Source organism: Artemia franciscana, chromosome 13 (genome assembly GCF_032884065.1).
Source record: "Artemia franciscana chromosome 13, ASM3288406v1, whole genome shotgun sequence".
Lineage (NCBI taxonomy): Eukaryota > Metazoa > Arthropoda > Branchiopoda > Anostraca > Artemiidae > Artemia > Artemia franciscana.
The window spans coordinates 16,971,027-16,990,763 of record NC_088875.1 but is presented as its reverse complement, the minus strand read 5'-3'; the positions used below and the strand labels follow the sequence as shown (position 1 = coordinate 16,990,763).

Below are 19,737 nucleotides of genomic sequence, written 5' to 3'. Positions count from 1 at the left end.
TCCTGTGGTATTTAGGCACCTTTATTCTACCGTTTCAGCCCATTTAGTTGCCATTACTCTGGAAAAGGTTCTTAGTAAATGTATGGTTGTTATTTTCTCATGAAAAGGACGAATCATATCTGATTCATGTAAACTAAAATTCGTAGCCCTATTAAGTGCAACGAAGCAAGGCACTAGAGGAGCAAAGGCGGCAATGGATTTCACAATTTGATATGTTCAATTTATTTTATTTTTTTCTTGAAAAATCAGCTCCTATTGAGCTCCAGTATTTCCTTGCCCTCCTTGAATAATTATGCTCTGCAAATATTGTATGTATATTTTTTTAAATGAGTGACTAACTGTTTTCTTAGGAAATCTTTATTTTAACAGGTTTTCTATTTTATAATGAAATAATAGAATGTTTTACACTAGAAAAGCTTTTTTTTTATCATTTTTAATATTGATCTAACGAATGAACTTGACTTCAAAGTATAATAACATTAGATGGGTGAGCTCACAGACAGGGAAAAAGGAGGGGGGGGGGTCGAAAAGGAACATAGAGATCTGGGTTCTTTGATAGAGATTTGGAATATCCTCCATTTGTTATAGTTATTGCATAATGTCAACTAAAATCATATTAATCAAGTTCGTCTCTTGTACGTATTTTTTCGGTACAGCATATAAGTTTTGTGTCTAATGTTACGTTATAGTTAGCCTTTCATTTTTAAATTAAATTAAATTAATTTTTTATCAAATTTGTTATTTAATAATTTAATTAGAATTAATTGTTAAATAACTAATTAAATTTAAATTTCATAGTTAGCCTTTAAGTTTGGTCTTACTACTTACCGTCTTTGAGATTCTGAACACCAAAGATTAGTTTTGTTCCTAGTGGCAATACAAATTTCTACGACCCCACTTTTGGTTTGACAAAGTAATCTCAAAATCATCATTCGGAATGGAGTGACCACCTGTTCTGCCCACTATCACTTTTTAAGCATCCTTTGGCAGAACTTTGTTGTTCTGCCAGGTTCTGCAGGTTCCGTACACAGGAACCTGCCATGAGTAGAGGCGATTTGGACATAAAAAAAAAATGCCAAATTGGGGATTACACAGAAATTATAAGAAGTTATAGGATATATTGTAAGAAACTAATGGGTAACGTGGCCAAATACCCGCCCCCCTCCATACGTAGGCCTTTATGTCTGGTTCAAGCTCAAAATGAAAGGGTTTTTTGGCTTCAATATTCTTACCGGCAAGATTTTTTTACAATGTTTACGTAGTTATACTGTAAATAATGGCTCAGGTGTGAAGACTGTTTCATCTAACTTTCTCCGGGCTAGCTGCCAGTTTGGGAAGGTGGAAACAGCGAAATACATTTTGCTCAATAGTTCGCTTCCATAACAGTCATCTTTCTTCTTATGTTTTATAACGTGCAACAATTAATTTTGACGCTAGGCTTTTCACACCTACGTACAAGCATATGGTGCACTTTGTGTAAATTGATTGAAATCCGTGTCTTCTTCTGAATAGTTTGTGGTCCAGTGCTGAGAGGATGAAACTAGATTATAGTGATTTTGAAGAACCAGGTAATACTTTCAATCCATTTCTTTTCAATGGCATTGCTGAGATGTGGTTCAAAGAATGCCAAAACTTGGGTATTACGTAGTGGGGACAAAATGGCTGAAGAAAACATTCTTTCTTATCCCATTTTGAGGCCAATTATTCCATCTTGTACCCGTTTTTGAAGAACCCTCAGTGATTTTTAAGAACCAAGTAATACTCCTTTCAAACCATTTCTTTTCAATGACATTGCTGAGATGTGGTTCAAGAAATGCCAAGATTTGGGTATTTCGTCGTGGGGAAAAAATGGCTGAAGAAAACATTCTTTCTTACCCCATTTTAAAGCCAATTATTCTATCTTATACCCGTATTTTTGTTATGCTTATGGTAATGTTTAAAACCTTGAACATGTGTTTTTTCTTAGTTCTGTTCGGCGTATTTTTTTTTTTTTTTTATGGAATTTTCCATAAAATTATCCATATTTTACATTTTATGGAATTATGGAATTTTATTAAATTATATTTATATATTCTATCTGATATTAGCCAGAAAAGTATTCAATTACCATGCTTGATTTTTAGCTACTATATTGGACAACTTTTAAAAATTCAGAGAAATAGTTTTGATTAAATAACTTTTTTATCTGGCAAGTATTTTTGATCGACACGAAGCAGGGGATTAATTCAAGCTTCCTGCCACTTCACCCAGTGAGAGGGGCCTTAAATTCGAAAACCTGATGCGTCAGGGTGCAACATTTGGGCGTTTCATAAATGTAGTAAGTAAAAAGTAAGTAAGACGGTACTAGACCTTTAAGGTCCAAACCGATGATGCTGATGTCCGTTTCGTGGCCCTTCATTTTGGCATGGACTTCCATGAAATATAAATATTTTAGTAAATTTGTAGTACAGGACAGAAGTAAAATTGAAAAAAATATACTATTTCGGTTTCCCGTTCAGTGGCCTTTCCAAAATACAGTAATCACTGCTGCCGTAATTGTTTCCTGGCCCCTTCCCTAATGGGTTCATATGTAGTCTTGGGATACATACAATAGATTGCTGATTCAGTGGGTTTGCGTTATTTTTTATGCTTATCGTCAGCTGGATCAGCTCGAAGGTGTCACTCTTTCAGCCTATTCAAAAAGTTGTTAAGAATTTATAGGCTTTGTAAAGTTTTCTCAGCTTGCAAGATGATTTGGAATTGCAAATCCTCAGCTCTAAAAACAATCGCCTGACGCTAGCTGAATACTTGTCATTAATTAGGTTAATCAAAGCGGTCACGGATTTTATGCGTTTTTTTTTTGAAGGTTCAAAAGTCACAGTGAGACTTAGTTAGATCAATTTGAGCCAATCAGAAATTTTGCAGAATTTTTCAGCCAATCAGAAAACCCTTCGAGAAAATCTGATTGGCTTGATAAAGCGGTTACGGAATTTTGGTAAAATTAAAATCTCATTGTGAATCTATCTTTAGTCTACCGTGTTTTGTCTGACGGCTGAGCGATGGGGTTGAAATTTTCAGTAAACGTTTTTTTTTTCAATGGGATGGGTTGGTATGAGGATTGAATTCTTTTCGGGGGGAAGTATTTTCTTTCTCATCCTCCCGAAAGATCATGCATGTTTGACGTCCAATAAGCTTGGATGTTAGCTTTATGCATAGACTTTAAAAGGCTCTTTTTCTTTTTAATGGACTTTACACTCATTATTTATTGTAACCTGTAAAATCTTATTCCACAAATTGTGCATTGATTGATGTCGGTGAAGGAAGACTCATTCAAAGTAATTTGGAAGTGGGGCTGATCTCGTCAAGGGTCAATTAGCATTGCTTGTTGACTTTCGTTTCAAGTTAAGGAGTGCTGTTGACGCTTGTGTGATTGATCATGTCTTTTAGTATTAGCTGATACAACTTTTGAGTTTTTTCGAAATGCTATTGTTAGCCTGTAGAATCAGGATCAATACATCTTTGGTCGCATGCCTAGAGAATACAGATGGGAATGCTTCAAGTCATCCTAACACAGTAACTGGTTATGTTAATATTATTCCTGTATAATTACTTCTTCACGGCAATAACCCACTTACTAAAATGTCAAATAAAAAGTAAATAAATTAACGGAACGACGTATAAGTGCACATACATTGTTCTTAATTTTCCTATTTAGATGTAGGCTGTCGATCATTATCAAGAAAGCCAAAAGAAAAAAGGTCCAAAACTGACAAAATGTACTGATTACACTGAAGATCGTTTATACTGCCCTTCTGTTCGTAAAAGTTTTTTTTTCACTCGTCTTTACTCCTTAAAAGAAAAACCGGTACTTGTGTATTATTCAGAACACACTCAATAAGAGAAGTTAAGTTCTTTCGTGAAACAAACTACTATGCAGGTACATTTTATGCGAAAAACCGGTTTCATAGCCACAAAGACCAAACTCAATTCAGTTTTCTACGCATAGTGATAGAAGATAGTGTCTGAAATGAAGGATTTTGGATTTTGAAATGAAGATTTGGGATTTGCCGAAGACTGAAAAAGAGGCAATTATATTTTTCCAGGATAAGGGGTTGTTGCCCACAACAAAACAGTGCGTCAATGGACACACCATGACTTAATACTCTTACGAGAAGGAACGCATAGTGATGGAAGATACCTAACCTAACTTCACTTTTTGACTGTGTTCTGAATAATACAAAAGTACGGAAAAGCCGTATCTATCTTAGAAAAGATATAATATTACTATCATAAAAAACATATTTTTAGTCGCTGGCATAGACAGCGCAGAAAAGATCCTGAAAGCTTGTTCCGTATATTCTCATCTTAGCTTATGCTTTTGAGAAGGAGTCAATAACGTCAGAACTGAGAATCAGATTTTTCAGTGAAAATATAAAAAAAAATTACTTAATTAGAGAATTTTTTTGCAAAATTTTTGGGTTTTTGCGAAGATTGTTGAATGTAAGATTTGCTTTTAGACTAACTTTTTATTTTATTTTAAATTTATAATGATTGCAGTCAATTTCCGCTTCTTTTTGAATAATACCGTCAATTTCAATCGCCATTCGGAATTAGAAAAAAGATCTGTGAAAACAATGCCACGTTTCATGACATAAATTTTCAAGAGATCGAAAAACGAGAAGACATGTTTCGCTGTTCAGCCATTTTTACCTTTACTAAAAACCAATTGTTTGAGGAGGAGGGTCTTTTTCTAAGTATCAGAGATGCGACAAAAAATTTTATTTATATAAAGAGCTGCCCAACTATTCCTTGAGATAAAAAAGAAGGTATTATATATTTTGTAACAAGTAGAAACTTCCAAGTATCTTGACATACAATTTCAATATGGTAAAGCATGCCGAGTAGATTAGTGCGCTGGATTTAGGATCCTTGTTCGAGAAGATGAGGGTTCCGAATCCTAGTGTATCCAATTATTTCGTTTGGGACGGGGGTAAGTGGTGTGACTTGTAAGCTCAGCCAGAGTTGACCCAGCTCTAAATGGGTACCTGGAGAAATCTGGGGAAGGTAAACAGGAAGGGTGTGCAAAAGCACAGGATGTTGGCTCTCAACCCCCCATTGCACTTCATGGCTGAAGGACCGAAAAACGGAGATCAGCACCGCCGATAGGGACTGTAAAGTCCAATGCCGCAATTTGCCTTTTTTTTAGAATATGCCAAACCAAAGATCCAGCAAAATGAGCCTGGGTTGGAGATGGTCTATTAACCTTGGTTATGTAGAAATGGTATAGAATGCCTTTTTGAACTATAGGCTACTGTGGTCGTTTTCAACTTTTCAAATATTTCTTTTAGGCTTAGAAATGGAGTGAAGGACCAAACTATCTTTCAGGTTTCTAAGCTTCGGCCCAACCAACTTCTATGTGAACAGTCTTGGGGGATGCCTTCTTCCAAGTTTGGTCCCCCTGGACAAATAAAAATAGTAGCCTAAAAATTTACTTGTTGGATTCCGAACTCCATCCCAAAAATAAATAAAAATCTTAGATAAACCCCTTCCAACTAAGCTTTGGACCTATGTGCACCAATGAATCTAATTTATTTAAAAAATAATTTCAAGTGGGTATGTTAAAGGGCTTCATTGAATTGCTGCTCATTAGCAGAAGTTGCCGTCTCTTATGCAGCTTTTACGGTTGGCGGAGCAGTTCAGTCTACTGTACTAATCCATACCGATCTACGGTACTTTTAATAGCCTACTACCAAATGCAATAAATACACAGCCGCATTTAAGAAACAAATCATGTTTTAACACTTTCCAATTAAAAATTCAGGATACGGGAATTTCATGATGCTACCCATTTTAATCATGTAGGCAGGGCGGGGTTCTAACAAATCGCCGCTTGATGTCGTCATGCTCTAGAATTTTAACTAGCTTCTTCTATTCCTCTGCACATTTAAAGTACCATAATTGCATATATTTAAATGTTATTACTCTAGCTTTGATAGTATTAATGGCCTTTCTTTGGGATATAAGCTTAAACAAAACGTGAGACTGAAGCAGTGGCTATAATTACGTTTTCATCTATTCATTTATTGGGCAGAGTATACCCAGGGATTTTTATAACATAATATTTGACTTTAGGCACGCAAAAATGTACGATATGCTGCTATGAAAATGTACTCCTTATATGTATTTCTGGTCATGAAGGGTGGTACTTGCCCTCTAACATCATTTTTAGTTTGGTACCAAATTTATTTCAGTGTTTCGGCAAGATAAAGATAAACTCATCGGATACCCCGTACTCTAATATCTGTATTCCCTGATAGTGGATTCACGAAAATATCAGGGAATACAGATATTCACGAAAATATAGGAGTGCAAAATGTATGTTTCAAAATCTAATGGTGAGAGGGCAAATTTATTGTTTTTCTTAACGAAAATGCCAGAAGAACGATGTTTTCCAACGAGAATACTCCTCATATAGGTATTTTCAAAATGTAGAGGGGACAAAAGAATCTGGGCGAGTGGGAGCACGTGCTCCCCTGCCCTTTCCCCCAATTGAAGCCACTGTTCTCTTTGCTGCTTGCACGGACCAACGACAGGCCTTTGTCCGTCGAATTGTATTAATAGAACTTTGGTACACAATCGAAAATTATCTGTACTTTAGGCCGTGTGTAGCAAATCACAAATCCCCCCGCAACAAAACCTGCCTCTTCATATAAATACTGTCTGTTTCGACTATCTTTAGCAGAAATAAATAAATTCAACCAATCTATGATTGCTGCCTAAGCGGTTCTTAAGGCCTACCCTAAATTTTACCCTAAAATTGCTTGGAAACGGGCTTTTTGTCGCCATGTAAAAAAAATTCGTATTTCTGTCCAAAGTCTTATGATACAAACAAACTAAAGACACTATTTTTTCATAATCTACACACCAATAAATACTAACTAGATGATCTCGAATGATTCAAATTACCTTTTATAATCATTTATTCTGCTACTAGTCAGAGAGCCTGTCGAACGGCAGGCATGAAAAAGAAAAAAGCATAACGCACACTGTTTTGTAGGAAACGGAAAAAAAGGGTTTGCCCCCTTACCCCAAACTATAAGCCCTCATTTTCCACAAAGAAAGCCGTGGGGGTACTTTCTTATGATGATCGGAAACCAACTTCACCCTAAAAGTATGACTGTAAAATTTCTCAAGGGAAACGTTGGCTTCAGCCACCCCTGGAATACACTGTAAAAAAAAGTGTTTGATATTCAACAAAAATTGTTTGTAATGTTTATCAACAACAAAATTAGAATTTCAACTGCGAAAATTGAATATTAGAGACCGTATTGGAATTCCATGATCATTATTGAATATCCAATTTTTTGAGAAACAAAAATGTTGGATTCCCATACCCGAATTCAATTTTCAACTTGTTGAACAATAAACTAGTTGGATGTTCTCACATAATATTGAATTTTCAATTATTTGACAAAAGAACGTGTTGGATTTTAATATCCTTATTGGATTCCCATCTTGTTTGTTAGATTCACAGTTCTTTCAGTGGATTTTTCTTACTACCGTTGTTTAGTTTTCTAGGCCTGCCGTTTGATTTTCGGTTACTTTCACTGAGTTTCCTATACTAGTGTTACATAATTTCCTAGGTTTATAGTCTTATTTCTAGTCCTAGAGATTCAATATCTCTTTCTAATCTTTAAAATAAACAATAAAGACCAGATAAATAATAATTTATTTGCAAAAACATCAAATATATTTCAGAGAAATGTGATATGTTCAATTTCTTAGGTATCTCAGGCTAACAGCCGACATCTTTGTAAAAAATTATGTAGGTCATGGAAGGTTTATTCTCCTTCCATTTGGAAAATGAACCTGGAAAGAAGATGCAATCAAACCATGGAACAAATAAGATGGAAGACATCCCCTTCTATCCTTTTTCCTATTTTCTTCTTAAAAGACCAAAGAGAGACAGGGTTCAATAATTATGATACAAATTTAGTCTTCTCTGGACACCTTTGATCTACTGATCCGCTGGGTCCAGTTCCGATTAAATAAAAAAAAAAGTTTTTCAACTAAAAGTAAGGAGCAATATTAAGACTCGAACGAACAGAAATAATTCCGTATATGAAGGGGTTGTTCCCCTCCTCAGTACCCTGCTCTTCACGGTAAGGTTTCTAGCACTTTTGAAAAGCTCTCTATTCTAATTAGAACACCCTTGTGTTTCAGGAGTCGTTCTTACAAAATTGGGAGAAGAAAATAAGCTTTTTTTTACAAGGAAAATCATCCCCATAAAAACACACCTCAATTCGAAATTCCCCCTTCCGAAAAATGTCTGATACTTCCCAATAACAAATACTATACTTAAACAATGGGCAATTTTTTAACCTTAAAGACGTATCCCCAGGAGCTGAGGGGGGATCATTTTATCTCAAATTTTGATCGGGCGATTTTGGGGGAAACGGGCGGGGCAGGAGGGCTAGTTGCCCGCCAGTCTTTTTTGTTACTTAAAAGGGCACTAGAACTTTTAATTTTCGTTCAAATGATTTCTCTTCTAATGTTCTAGGATCATTTGTTTGATACGATCACCCATGGGAAAAATAAAAAGAGTAAAAATTAACACGCACGGGTGATCTTTCATCTGACAAAAAATAAAACATTCCACATTTTTCCAGATAGGTGCTTGAAACCTCTGCAGTAGCAATCGCTGATACACTGAATCCGATGGTATGATTTTTATTAAGATTCTATGACTTTTAGGGGGTGTTTCCCTCTTTTCTGAAAATAATGCAATTATTCTCTTAACTTTTGATGGGTAAGATTAAACTTGAGGAAATATGTATATTTGAAATCAGCATAAAAATCCGACTCTTTTGTTATATCTATTGGAATCGAAAATTTTGTTTTTTAGAGTTTTGGTTACTATTGAGCCGTGTCGCTCCTTGCTTACGGCTCGTTACAATGGTTTGATAAATCCAGAAATGCTGAAACGGCCGTAGTAAGGAAGATTTGCGCCTTACCCTTACTATTATGATCTTAAAAAAACCTTTTATTATTAGTTTTATGACTTTAAGATGAAACAGAAAAAAATTACATGAAACCGTCGTGATGCATCACGAGGTTTGAACAGAAGCAAAAGCACATAGGTTTGGATAAGACGGCTGAGACCTAGTTTAATTTATGCCTCCTCTCCTCATGACCCTCTTTATAGCTATGGAATTTTCTGTGAGATGTGAGCTATATTTGTCCGAAAGCTCACAGAAAATCAGAAATATTTTGATATATAAAGCACTTTTTGAGGGGTTTGGAATCCCTCCCCACCAAATCAATGGCCCGTCAGCCCTCTTCATGAATAGCTGCTACGAAAATAGGCATCACAGTGCATAATTCTGTCTGGTGTCAAATGAATCAACTTCATCAAGCAAACCTTTAGAAAACTGAAGGTTCAACAGTGCTCAAAATTGTAGTTTGGTGCTGAAAAAGTTCTAAAAACAGCAATAGGACTTAGATTTGCTTCATTTTGGTCATTCGTCTTCCCTCAAGTTTTGGACCTTACAATCACCTTGGCTTACAATCACCTGAAAAAAAGTGATAAAATGTGAAGAGAAAGAACAATTTGTAAGATAAAATGCTCCCAAAGCCTCTTTCGATTCTGCTTTATAGACTGATAAAATACAACTATATATATATATATATATATATATATATATATATATATATATATATATATATATATATATATATATATATATATATATATATATATATATATATATATATATATATATATATATATATATATATATATATATATATATATATATATATATATATATATATATAGTCTCTATTGCATTAAGCTATTTGGGTAGTAAAGCTGTCTTTGTAGATTTATGTTTATTTGCTGTTAGCCACTTCGTGCAAAAAGGCAATTTAATTTTAAGAAACGTTTTTATTGATACTACCACCTATGGCGAAATTTCTTAGCGAACTAAGAATATTGATAAATCTGGCAAATTTTCCTGTCATAAAGATTTTATTGAATCGTGGTTTTAGTCATAATATTAAATGGAGACAAAATTCAGTATTTTTCGGTTAAAATTTCAAGTTTGGAGAATCCAGAAAATGTACGACTTCCTTGCCTGGTGTTTCAGTATCGCGGTCAGAATTATTTGACTTCGGAAGCCCGTCCTTCATCAATGCTTAGAAGTGGTTATTAATGTTCCCTTTTTTTTCATAAAATGTGTGATTGGTGACGAAATATATTTGCTTATGTGAGGTTTTGTTTGAGGGCTTCTTTCTCTATCCCGTTTTTCTTAAAATTCTGCAAAAAAAACTATCATTTTCAAAAACGGAAGAAAATCGCTGTTTTGGGGTTCCCCAGTAAAATTTCAAGCTCCTAGCTCCAGCAGTCTAGTTTGTTCTTATTTTCAATAAAGAAACAAGGTAATTTCTTTTATAAATATTTCATGGTTCTTTAAGATAGTGTTGGACTAGGAATAAAAACGCCAATAACTCTTTTTGCTTTTTCGCACCTTCAGCAATATGACTCCAATGACACAAAATTAAATGGCAAAAAAAGCAAGACCTTAAGGTTGAAGATTGAATTATCTTTGTTAGAAATTTCTTTGGTAGCTATCAGGATTGGATCTAGGGGGCTGGGGGACTGAATATTTTTCTTGTGCCTTCATTCCGTTTCATTTTTTTGGCTCTTTTTTTTATAAACTTGTCAATTTGGTCAATTATTGGTGGTCTTGTCACATTGCCCCTTCCCCCAAGATGTTGCTCCAGATCCATCTTTGGTAATTATCTTTAACATGGGTTGATTCTCTTTATTCTGGCGTACTTTAAGGACCAACGTTGATATGGCAGACATGTCAAGGAAGAGGTATGCAATATTGCTACAGAAGGACTCTAGTTACGTACGTAGTAGGAGAAGACTAGTGGTTTGATCCTCTTCCAAAGATCTTCTTTCTGCCACTCTTTTTCAGCGTAATGCACCTGTTTCGTATAAGTTGCCCATTTTTGCTGTTTTGACAAATTTGGGCCTCCAAGCCAAACAAAGCCCTTCGTTCATGTTTTATTATTTTCATTGCGTTATTAGCCCTGCGTTCATTATTTTCATTGGCCAAGCCCAATGAAAACTTAGTTCCAACATTGAAAAAAACATACTTTAGCGGAAAAAAGTGACTAGCGACAAACGTGTATTTTATTGGTCAATTTGTGAACACCCATTTGAGCATTTCTTAAAAGTGCATTAAATGACCGCAAACTTTTCATTGATTTGCTTTTCGGAATTTTATTCAGGGAATTCCTTCAAGAATCCACATCGATCTTAATCTAGCGCTTGCGGAGAGAATATAATCCGCATAAGATAAACTTGGACAGCATCAGTTTTACCATGGTTGTGTGGGGGCTACCGTTTCTCAAGTCTATTCATTTCACACATAATAGTGGATTATGGAAGAACCAGTTGTGATATCATTAAATTGCTTTTTTGCTTTCTTGTGGGTTTGTTTTTATTCAGATTAGAGGTTCATAAAAATCTTCAATTTTAAGCTTCTTGGCAGTTAAGACTTCCTTCCTTTGCAAATAAAGCCGTTCAAATCTGCTGTACGAGAATAAATACTTGTTATAATAATTCAATTTGCTGTAAATGGTTTATGAATTTCCAGCAAAACCAGTTGTCGAATAGATCGAACTCCATAAAACTTTAAGAATGAACAGTCTAATGTCGGTAGAAGAAATTCCTAATAATAGTGCTTTGCTCTTACCTGACCTTATTCCCTTCCCTGCTTCTCCAAAATTCCAATTATTAAGTACCCGAAGTTTTTCAACAACTGATTTAAAGCAGGAATATAGGAAGAAATCGAAGGATTCGAATTTCATTTCTTTTGAACCCAAGGATAATTTTGAAGTGTTACTTTATAGACTGTCGTTTTCACTTTGGCACTGTTCATTGTTAATACCAATCTGGAGTCAAAAGGTCACACAGGTATTATTATTTTATGCTATACATCTGAGATAATTAATTTTTAAACAAGACTAGTTGTTAGTTAAATTTCCATCACCTTCAACACTATCTTTGCGGCTTTTTGCTTCTTCGGTTGCCCAAGGGGCTAGATAATACAAGGCTTTATATACAACACCAATCTGGATGTGTATAGCAAGGGGGCAATATAGCCCGACGTTGACTTGGGTACCAAGGAAGTAGAGTCAAAGGGACGCGAATCCCATAAAAGACTGCAAAGCTCTCAATTATGACGTCATAGATAAGGAAGTGCCACGTATGTGACGGTGCGCTGAGTCCTAACTCTTAGGTTCAATCAGCAGACTTCCAAGTCGGTATGCCATTAAAAAAACCCTCTGTTAAAGTCAAATATTAGGGTTTAAAAGTTTCTTCTGCAAGTTTTTTTTCTAGAGATGTTTGCTGTTATGGGGTATTCTTGACCATATCTGCTCACCTCTGTGAGCCAATATCATCAAGGTATAGTAAATGATCGTTAATTAATAAGAGCCTGTAACTACAGGTTGATTAATTATTTTAGTAATATATTATGTATGCATAAACTTGATTGATTGTGTATGTAGTTACAAATAATTATAATTAATAATTGCTAGCAAATAGTTCAATGTTGAATTTGTAAATTGGCTTAGCGAAAAGACTGTAAGCTCCTCGGCTATTATTATATTCTTTGTTAGTTTAGTTTATCTAATTAAAATACAACCTTGTAATCTAAAAAACGCAATGACGAAAATAAAACATGCAAAGCTTAGATTCAAATAGTAGTAAAATCGGATCGTTACATTGAGATACAAATAAAAATTATGATGGATTATTCTGTATCTTCGGTAAAAACTTTCATAATAATGGTCTTGTGTTATGTATAGTCCAACGCGTACGTAGAAGGTTGTCTCAGCACCGTAGGTCCAGAAGCAACGCTGTTTCCAGGGTGCTAGGGGATTTGTAACCCCTCCCTCCAAAAGAAATGTTTGTTCGACATGTAAACAACTTAAAAGAATTAATATGAACAAACTTTTGATGCGTTTTAAAGTGTTTTGTAAACCTCTCCCCCCCCCGAACAAAATCCTGAATACGGCCCTGCCCAGAGGTGTCATTATTTTCATGATTCAACCAACATATAATTGATTCTATCTTTTTCTTTCCCCTCAAATTTGAGGAGCAGATGTGCCTCCTTTCCTTGTTTTCATACCACAGTATAACAAGTTGGGAGCTCTCGCGCTTGGCCCTCCAAAGTCCCAAGATTATTAGAGCCTTTTTATTTTATGTAATTTGACTATTTTCCATGTTTCGATATTTCACTTCGATCAAAATGTTTTCGGTTATTCAGAACCGTTATGAATTCTCAAGTACTTGCCTAGTTCAAATTCCACCACACCCTCACTAAGCCTTTGCTCTTGTCTTATTTTACATCCTCATTTCTTCTTTTTTATCTACGTGATAAAAGTCATGTTATAATTAGTACTTTATGTAAAGCAAGTAAGAGCAAAGTTGACAAGATTCATGATTAGGAGTTCGTCATCTACTTTTTTTGTGAAGTACTAGAAATTTTTCCTAACGAGAACAATATTTTTAGTCTTTTTGTAGGCTTCCCAAAAATTGCTTCTGTAATATTTGAAATGTGATGATGCTTCAAAAATAATTACTAAGATATTTTGTAACTGTAAGTAAGGAGCGACCCGGCTCAAGAGTAACTGAAACTCTAAAAAAACGGAATTTTGATGCCAATAGATACGTCAAATTCGAATTTTTATGCTGATTTCAACTATATAGGTTTTGTCAATTTTAATCGTACCCATCAAAAGTTACGAGTCTGAGAAAATTTGCCCTATTTTTGAAAAAAAGAGGGAAACACCCCCTAAAAGTAATAAGATCTTAATGAGAATTACACCATCAGATTTAGCGTATTAGAGAACCCTGTTGTAGAGGTTTCAACCTCCTAACTTCAAAAATGTGGAATTTTGTATTATTTTGCCAGAAGAAAGATGACGGATGCGTGTTTATTTGTTGTTTTTTTTTCACAGGGGTGATCGTATCGACCCAGTGGTTCTATAATTTCACGAAAGGGCTCATTCAAACGGAAATTAAAAGTTCTAGTGCCCTTTTCAAGTGACGAAAAAAATTGGAGGGCAACTAGGCCCCCTCCCACGCTCATTTTTTCCCAGTCACTGAATCAAAATTTTAAGATAACCATTTTGTTCAGCATAGTTTTAAAACCTAACAACTATGTCTTCGAGGATGATTTAATCCTTTACAGACCCGGGGGATGGGCTGCAAGTTATGAACTTTGCCTCCATCTCCATGGGGGATTTTTTCACTGGGGAAGACAATTTTTCCATGAAGGAAACGCCGGATTCCCCGCGTTATTTAAAGACGATCAGAAATTGAATTAAAAGAACAAGTTTTTTCAACTGAAAGTAGGGCGCAACATTAATTTATAAAACGAACAGAAATTATTATGTAAATGAGGGAGTCTACCCCCTCGTCAATACCTCGCTCTTTACGCTAAAGTTCTTTCAGTACTTTCAAATTTATTCTAATTAAACAGCCTTTGTTATTCAGGGGTCATTCTTGAAGAATTGGAACAAAATTTGAACTTTAGTGTAAAGAGTGAGGAATTGACTAGGGGACGAAACCCCTCGTATACGTAATAATAAATAGAATAAAACAGTTCGTGACAACGAACTGTAAGTAAGGAGTGACCCGGCTCAATAGTTACCGAAACTCTATAAGACGGAATTTCGATACAGTTTCATCAAGTTTAGTTTTACACATCAAAAGTTACGAGTCTGAGAGTATTTGGCTTATTTTTGAAAAAGGGGAAAACATCCCCCAAAAGTCATAGAATTTTAATGAAAATCACACCATCAGTTTCAGCGTATCAAAGAACCCTATTGTAGAGATTCCATGCTCTTACCTGCAAAAATGTGAAATTTGGTATTTTTTTGCCAGAAGAAAGATCACGGATGGGTGTTTATTTGTTTTTTTTTCTCCGGGGGTGATCGTATTGACCCAGTGGTCCTAGGATATCGCGAGATGGCTCATTCCAACGGAAATTAAAAGTTCTAGCGCCTTTTTTAAGTGACCCAAAAATTTGGAGGGCAACTAGGCCCCCTCCCGTGCTCATTTTTTCCCAATGTCACCTGATCAAAATTTTAGATAGTCATTTTGTTCAACATAGTCAAAAATCTATTAACTAGGTCTTTGATGATGACTTAATCCCCCAGAGTCTCCGCGAGAAGGGCTGCAAGTTGTTACCTCTGGCCATTGTTTACATACAGTATTGGTTATTGGGAAACACACATACATATTCAGGGGGATTTTTTCTTGTGGTAGGGGGGGTTAGTGGCAAAAGTCACGTGGGAGGATCTTTCCACTGTGGAATATTTCATTGGGGAAGGAAATTTTCCATGAAAGGGCCGCCGGATTTCACAGCATTATTTAAAAATGATCAGAAATTAAATGAAAAAAAGTAAGGATTAACATTAAAACTTAAAACAAACAAAAATTATTCCGTATATTAGGGGGTTAGCCCTCTCGTCAATACCTCGCTCTTTACGCTAAGGTACGCTGAAGGCTCTTACGCTGAAGTTTTCTATTGTTTTAAAAAATTGAGTTGTAAGGAAGAGTTAAACTTTAGCATAAGGAGCGAGGTGTTGAGGAGGGGCCAGCCCCTTTCATATAAGGAATAATTTCTGTTCGTTTTAAGTTTTAATGTCGCTTCTTACTTTCAATTCAAAAAACTATTTTTTATTTAATTTCTGAACGTTTAGAAATTAATGCAGGTTTTGATTTTGGCTCACCGTACAAGAATAATTAAAACCTTAATTAGAACCTCGTCAATACCTCGCTCTTTGCGCTAAAGTTTGAATTTTGTTCTAATTCTTTGAGAATGAATCCTGAATCACAGAGGCCGTTCAATTAGAATAAATTTGAAAATACTAAAAATACGTTAGCGTAAAGAGCTACGAGCTGGCTGTCCTTCAATTTTTTGGTTACTTAAAAAGGCCACTAGAACTTCTAATTTCATATATGAACGTTTTTATCTGTAATACGTATACGTAACTTACAAATTAACTTGCGTAACGAACTTCTATATTCGCATTTTTTTTATTACGTATGTAAGAGGGTTCGGCCCCTCGTCAATACCTCCCTCTTTACACTAAAGTTTGAATTCTGTTTCAATTCTTTTAGAATGATCCCTGAACCACAAGGGCTGTTTAAATAGAATAAATAGCTCTTTTGAAATTACTAAAAATACTTTAGCGTAAAGCGCGAGGTATTGATGAGGGGACCAACCCCCTCATATACGTAATAATTTCTGTTCGTTTTAAATTTTCATGTTGCTCCTTACCTTCAGTTTAAATTTTTTTATTTAATTTCTCATTATTTTATAAATAATACCGGAAAATCGAGCCCCCCTTCATGAAAATTCTCTTCCCCCATGATAAACTCCTCCATGGAGAGATCCTCTCACGTAATCCCCGGCCCCCCTCCCCCACCTTCAGAAAAAATAACCCCTTAAAACGTCAGTATACATCGTCATTAACATATACAATATGTAAACAATAGGCAAAGCTCATAACTTACAGTCCTTCCCCCAGGAACTGTGGGGGATTAAGTCGTCCTGAAAGACATATTTATTAGATTTCCGACCATTCTAAACAAAATGACTCTCAAAATTTTGATCCAGTGACTTTGGGGAAAAATGAATGGGGGAGGGGACCTAGTTGCACTCCAGTTTGTTTGGTCTCTTAAAAAAGGCACTAGACCTTTTAATTTCCGTTAGAATAAGCCCTCTCGCAACATTCTAGGACCACTGGGTCGATACGATCCCCCATGGGAAAAAACAACAAATAAACACGCATCCGTGATCTTTCTTCTGGCAAAAAATACAAAATTCTAAATTTTTGCAGATAGGAGCTTTAAACCTTTACAATGGGGTTCTCTGATATGCTGAATCTGATGGTATGATTTTCATTAAGATTATATGACATTTATGGGTTGTTTCTCCCTTTTTTCGAGAATAAGGAAAATTTTCTCATGTTCGTAACTTCTGAGGGTCAAGACTAAACTTATATATCTAAAATCAGCATAAAAATTTGATTCTTTAGATGTGCATATTGATATCAAAATTCCGTATTTAAGAGTTTCGGTTACTTTTGAGCCGGGTCGCTCGTTACTACAGTTCGTCACCACGAACTATTTGATGTGATCAGTTCGACGGATATATCGACGGCTACCTTGAACGAACGGAAACTAATGTATAAAGGCGGGAGCTGAACTTGAATTCAACTGCCATCCTTACGAAAAGACCTTCCAATTGATTCGTCTCCAATTTTGCATAGAATTTCATTAGTATAACTTCACAAAAAAAGTAATGGTTTTCTTTTAGCCACATAATTACGTCGTTATTTTATTGAATGTGTGGCGCTTTGAGTCTTCTAGGTTTTTATTGCTTTTGGACCATCGTATAATCTTAAGAAGAAAATTATCTAGTGTTAGAGAATCTTTTGATCGAAATATGAGTAAATTTAATGAGCAACTCGATACACCTCTGTTTTATTATCTTGTATTAAAACAATTACGTGTGTACCTATTTGCATATGCAAATAATGCAACATTTTTGCATAAGTTGAGTAAGGCCCGTAAAAAGCGTTATAATAGTTTGGTAATTTAAGTGGAATAAGCTTTTCGGCCTTGCTCATACAAGAGTTTGACATCTAAATATAAGATTATAACTTTCCAAATGAAACAATATTTTTGAATAATATTTCAGAACCTTGAAGTCCTACAATATAGAATACTGGTTTACCCCCAAGTAGTGAGCTCTGTGTATACTTTTTGCTATGCCATTTTGTTCAGCTACTAGTCACTTTTATTTCATTGAACACACTAGAAGCAATGTCTTTTGACCTCATAACCTCATGTCTTTCATAACCTCAGTTGTAGCTTCGGTAGGGTACGGTATTTCAAACATCATTACAAGATAGGCTTGTTGAAGAAAATCATTTGCAGATTAATAATTCGCTCTCAAAGTGAAAAACCCCCTCCAAGACTCTTGGACCAATAGAGCCCTAAATGGATAGCGCAGTATGCACCTTAGGACCATATGGACTTCTATTAAGCAAGTCATTTCAATAGTCCAAGGCCCCGGGAGAATTCATCTCAGCTGGTCAAGAGATTTGATTTAGTTATCTCCAATATTCAAAGATGTTCCCTATTGTGGCGGAGTTAGTGCTTTGGTAGGCCGGAGTAGTATGCCTTGATATATTCGATATCAATTCCTCGGTATACAAAAGCCGATTTAGTCCTTCGGTATACCATCTGAGACTTGGAGGAGAGCGCTGGCAATGGTCATTTATAATGAAGTCCTGGTTCCAAAAAGACAGAGTAAGCTCTCGCAGCTCAATCCTGTTTTGATATCGGCTGAAATGGATGTTTGGAGGCAATTCGATCAGTGTCAATACTGATTTTGAGTTGGCTCTCAATATCCAAGATTTGTATTTTTTAGCGGGGGGGGGGTGCCAGATTTGCAATTAAATGACAAAGTCAACTTGAAGAAGTTTGAAGACCAATGTTAGGCTTAAGGGAACCATCATTATGGAGACTAGAACTTTTTCTCGGATGTTTGTTAAGAAAGCCATGGATGACTTTTCTTATTCTTGAATTAAGCATTACACTGAATTTGGGTAATCTCAAATACTTATCTTTTGAATAAAGAAAAACAAAAAACTTAAGTTTCTAAATTTTCACTATGATCGTGGAAACGTAATGCGGTACTTGTAGCAAAATGTAATCTAATTGTTACACAAAACTAAGAAACAAAGTCTACCAAAAGTTGAAGGATTTTCCCAAGTTGGTGATATGCGGATGTTATGAAAGCATTGTGCAGTTATTTGCTCACCTTTTCTTGTGTCCCTCCCCCTTTCTGAATGAATTATTGCTTATGTACCAGGAGAGGATAGGTATCAAAAGCTGCCCATGAGATAAGCGTCAGTTTTACAGTAGAAAATAACAACTAGCGCGATTGAATTCGACGTATACCAGAATTTGGAATGACCCGTCAAACGATGCGAGACGAAAAAAGACAAATAGAGAAGGAGATAGGCTAATTTTAGATAAATTATTTATGAAGTATCCTGGTTCCTTAGTATCTGAAGGGACAGGTGACTTTTCAAATTAAATCTTTTCATAATCTGTCAAAGCTATTACTGCTGTGCATTCATTCAGGGAGAAATGGAGGGAGACTGCAAACAGAAAGAGAGAGAGCTCTGTCACTTCGTTCTTACCCTGGGTACGGATAGAGGACCAGGCTAAATTGTTTGAGGTGCTGTCATTTACACAAACTCATTTACATCTGCGACAAATAGTAAGCGAAAATAGGAATTGAGTGTTTTAACGCCACCGCGGTTTTCCGCCACCAGGAAATATTGTATCATCAAGAGGATTAGATGGGTCAGAATAGACAGGTTAGGTTAGTCTATGTCTATATCTATGTTTTTGTCTATATCTGTGTCTATTTCTATGTCTGTTCTTACGTCTATGTCCATTCTGACCTACCTGAATTAAAAGGTGGCGGAAAACCGCGATGGCGTTAAAACACTGTTACCGAAAATAGTAAGCGACCCATGATTTTATATTCACCCTTGCTCCTTAAGTCAGCAATCATTACTTAAACATTCTTCAGCGTCAAGAGAATTCATAAGCTAATATTGCCACTGAAAGGCACCTCTGACATA

General features: G+C 35.6%; 1 protein-coding gene and 1 long non-coding RNA gene across 15 annotated transcripts in view; one reads left to right on the top strand and one right to left on the bottom strand.

Moving 5' to 3' along the window:
- LOC136034587 (tensin-1-like) overlaps positions 1-19,737 on the top strand; it is a 297,146-nt gene that overhangs the window by 131,736 nt on the left and 145,673 nt on the right. For 4 of the 14 annotated variants that reach the window (XM_065715850.1, XM_065715846.1, XM_065715844.1 and 1 more), the window contains exon 1: positions 11,678-11,968. The exons of 7 other annotated variants lie outside the window; for them this stretch is intronic. In XM_065715850.1, coding sequence (XP_065571922.1) covers positions 11,693-11,968 — 276 coding nt within the window. In that variant the 5' untranslated portion in view covers positions 11,678-11,692. Of the gene's footprint in view, positions 1-1,373; positions 1,569-11,677; positions 11,969-19,737 lie in introns of those variants that run through there. 3 more of the 14 variants (XM_065715852.1, XM_065715853.1, XM_065715847.1) reach the window with 3 other exon arrangements.
- Positions 7,691-11,807, bottom strand: LOC136034593 (uncharacterized). Its single transcript, XR_010619211.1, has 2 exons — positions 11,748-11,807; positions 7,691-9,551 (listed from the first exon to the last, which is right to left on the bottom strand). It is a non-coding gene; the product is annotated as an uncharacterized LOC136034593 (long non-coding RNA).